Below are 4,069 nucleotides of genomic sequence, written 5' to 3'. Positions count from 1 at the left end.
AAATCACAACAGCAGTGGCCTCACAGGTTTATCAAAACTGTTTTAACCAACAGAAAGTGTCAGAATCAACAGTGGAACAGTCACTGGTCCAGAAACTAGTGACACCTTTAGAAGTGCAGTAGTGCAAGTAAAACAATGTACGATTAAACAGAACATGAAGTAAAAATGCAGTAGTTTCAAGTCTCAGTATTGGATTAAACTGGCCCCAGTTGTAGAAAACAGGGATGTAAATAGTGAACAGATCATGGAGAGTTTGTCTTTAGTCCTGGTTTAGTCCTCTCCTCCGAATTTGTGTCCTACTGGACATTTCAGGAGTATCAGACTAAATGAGGTCTACACAGACACAGAGCTCAGGGGCAGCCTCCTGTCACTCACTCGCATGAAGCCCCGCCCACCTGGGGTGCAGCCAATAGAGGAGCAGCTCTGAGTCACTCCCGGAAGAGCAAATGAACAGCCTCTTCAGCTGCACAGTCTCTGAGACACTTTGGACTCTTTGGATCCACTCAGGTTTCACTAGTTTGATTCTATTTAACACTGGGTTTAGTCCTGGTTTAGTCCTGGTTTAGTCCTGGTTTAGTCCTGGTTTTTTCCCCTGGGTTTACTTCTAAATTTTAGATCTGGTTTAATACTGATTTAGTTCAGACCTGAGTTAGTCCTGGTTTATTTCCTGGTTCAAGTTCTTATTCTTGAATAGACATAATTGTGTTTTTCAATGGTTTTAAATGACATTTATTTCACACATTTATAAAGATTTGCTTCAGCTGAATTCTGGCAGTGACTTAAATGAGTCTTTGATTTTGGTCGTGTCTTTTGGTTCATTCTGTGGCTTTTTCATTTCTAATGATTTAATATTTCATTACATTTGAAGTGTTTCTTTTATTTCTCTTTATTTCTGCTACAGCTATTTGTGAGATCTTCTTGAGTCATAGAAAATATTGTCTGGATTTACATAGTTACATAAAGTTCCAAAATATACAGTTTAATTTCATAGTAATAAAAGTATTGAACACAAGGCTCATGGCAGGAATGTCATGTGTCGACTTCCACAGTGCAGCACTGATGTGTTACTGATGTGAAACAAAACCATTCATCTGTGGCTCCACCAGTAGAACAACACATTTACACAGAAATTAAACATAAACCCAATAGAGTTACATTGCAAGTACATGTTTGACTTTAGAGTGGACTTTTTGCAGTGGCTTCATGCGTCGGCTCCTCCTGAGGGTCTGAGATCACATGAACCTGGACTGAGCATGGATCAGAGAGAGACCAGAGAGGACGGAGCCCCTCCCTCTATAAAAGCTCACAGGTAAGAGAGGATCACTAACACTCCACCACTGTTCTCCATGTCAGAGCTCAGACTAAAGCCACTGCTCCATCTGTGTCCACAGACCTGCTCCTGTGGCCAGGGCCAACTCATTCAAGAGTGATGACTCTATAGGACAAGGGACAGAGTTAAAAAGAAAAGATGGTTCACAGTAAGTCAGACACAACACCTGATAATGTCAGGACTTTATGTTCACAGCCTTTTTAGAATGATATGGATGACTCAAGTGGAGGAGTTCAAGTATCTCGGGGTCTTGTTCACGAGTGAGGGAAGGATGGAGCGTGAGATTGACAGGCGGATCGGTGCAGTGTCTGCAGTGATGCGGTCGCTGTATCGAACAGATGTGGCGAAGAAGGAGTCCAAAGCCAAAGCTCTCGATTTACCATGAATCTATATTCCTGCCCTCACCTGTGGTCATGAGCTTTGGGTAAGGACATGATCACGGATACAAGTGGCCAGAATGGGTTTCCTCTGCAGGGTGGCTGGGCGTACCCTTAGAGATAGGGTGAGGAGCTCTGTCACACGGGAGGAGCTCAGAGTAGAGTCACTGCTCCTACACATAGAGAGGAACCAGCTGAGGTGGCTCGGGCAGCTGCTCAGGATTGCAAGGCGAGTTTATTTGTACAGCAAAATTCATACACAAAGTAACTCAAAGTGCTTTACAGAATAAGACGGACATTAAAATCACACAAATCAAAACATAAATAATCACAAATAATGATCATAAAATCAACATAAAAAAATAAACAACTTTCAGGCATATGCACAGATAAACAGAACCGTTTGAGCCTGGATTTAAACACTGTCACTGTCTTAAAATTACGTTTTAAAAACAACTTCATGTTTCAGTCTGATGTCGCGTGTTTCAGTCTGATGTCGCGTGTTTCAGTCTGATGTCGTGTGTTTCAGTCTGATGTCGTGTGTTTCAGTCTGATGTCGTGTGTTTCAGTCTGATGTCGTGTGTTTCAGTCTGATGTCGTGTGTTTCAGTCTGATGTCGTGTGTTTCAGTCTGATGTCGTGTGTTTCAGTCTGATGTCGTGTGTTTCAGTCTGATGTCGCGTGTTTCAGTCTGATGTCGTGTGTTTCAGTCTGATGTCACGTGTTTCAGTCTGATGTCATGTGTTTCAGTCTGATGTCGTGTGTTTCAGACTGGACCATGCTGGAGCTCAGTGGTTAACACCAGGACTCAGAAAGTGTAAGTTTTGAGAAACTCCATTTGAAACAGACACTTATTAAATGGATAAAATGGTCCAAGGACCTCACATAGAATATATATTGTTGTGTGGCCTCAGACTGTGAGGTCCACAGCTGTGTCCATGACTGAATCCAGAGTTCTTCTTAAAGCAGATCCTGAAGAGTCCAGTCTGGAGCTGTGTAACTGCACTCATGTTTCAGCTCAAACACAACAGTGATCTTCATTCTTCTTCTGGAGACAGTGGATTTAAACCAATCCCCTGTTCTCCTCTCCTTCATATAGAGACATTTTAAAGGAGAAAGTCTGTGTCATGGAGCACAGAGGAGTGTAGGAATGTGTGGAGTGACGTCAGAGACTGGAGCTGCACTTTGTCACTGCAGCAACAAACTCAAGTTTTACACTGAAAAGAATCTGAAATAGATGTGAGGCTCTGAAACTAAAGGAAATATAGAGCTGAAGCAAAAGAAACATGAGCCAAATATAAGACTGACATGATTCACAAATAAAATCATCAGAATAAAAATACATTCATCATAAATAATTGACTTTAAATCCATCTTTCATGAATAGATTGACCCATATTAAACTATAATTAAATGTGTGTCTCCACATGGGACTAACTGCTGCTGTGTTGTGTCTTCTCTCCATCAGATTTCTGTGATCTCACTCTGGATCCAAACACAGCTCACAGAAAACTCAAACTGTCTGACAACAACAAGAAGGTGACACATGTGACAGAGGAGCAGCCGTATCCAGATCATCAGGACAGATTTGAAAACTGTTTTCAGATTCTGTGTTCCACTGGTCTGACTGGTCGCTGTTACTGGGAGGTCCAGTGGAGTGGAAATGTTGATGTGTCAGTGTCTTACAGAGGAATCAGAAGAAAAGGACACAGTAATGACAGTTGGTTTGGACACAATACAAAGTCCTGGAGTCTGATCTGTTTTCTAAATGGTTTCTGTTCGTATCATAATAAAAAAATAACCCTCCTCCCTCAGCCCTGGTCCTCCTCTTATGGGAGAGTAGCAGTGTTTTTGGACTATGATGCTGGCTCTCTGTCCTTCTACACAGTCTCCTCTGACCAACTGACCCACCTCCACACCTTCAACACCACATTCACTCAGCCGCTGTTCCCTGGGTTTAGACTCTGTTCTTCTGACTCCTCAGTGTCTCTGTGTCCGACAGACTCACCCTCCTCTGTGTAAAATACAACAGTCAAATCTGTAGAAAAATCACTTTGTAAATGTTGATTTTATTTACTTTTTTTTTTTTTTAAAGAGCCCCTTTAAAAATGCACTTAAAGAGTAAAAAGTAAAAGTATTTGTATCAGATTTATAGATCTAATAAAGCTTCAAATGTGGTGATTTTGATAAAGATTTGAGCTGAAATTTGTTCAACAGAAACAACTGAATTTGTCTTTTTTTCTGTTTTAATTTGTATACATTTGTTTGATCAAATTTTGAAAGTATTACAAATTCACCCTCCTTTTCAGCAGTTCTCACATAATCATAAAAAAATACCTGGTCAAGTTCCAGGTCAGATCTGT

The 4,069-nt window shown here is 41.0% G+C and overlaps 1 protein-coding gene across 1 annotated transcript; it reads left to right on the top strand.

Moving 5' to 3' along the window:
* Window positions 1–1,395: 1,395 nt before the first annotated feature.
* LOC117387028 (stonustoxin subunit beta-like) lies at window positions 1,396–3,799 on the top strand (the record flags this gene model as incomplete). Its single annotated transcript, XM_055229764.1, has 3 exons — window positions 1,396–1,478; window positions 2,477–2,523; window positions 3,175–3,799. Coding segments are annotated over 3 exons (684 nt in total), but the record flags the coding sequence as incomplete, so codon positions are not given.
* Window positions 3,800–4,069: the final 270 nt, after the last annotated feature.

This window comes from Periophthalmus magnuspinnatus, chromosome 19 (assembly GCF_009829125.3).
Source record: "Periophthalmus magnuspinnatus isolate fPerMag1 chromosome 19, fPerMag1.2.pri, whole genome shotgun sequence".
Lineage (NCBI taxonomy): Eukaryota > Metazoa > Chordata > Actinopteri > Gobiiformes > Gobiidae > Periophthalmus > Periophthalmus magnuspinnatus.
The sequence above is the reverse complement of the archived record's forward strand: the minus strand, read 5'-3'. Positions and strand labels throughout refer to the sequence as shown.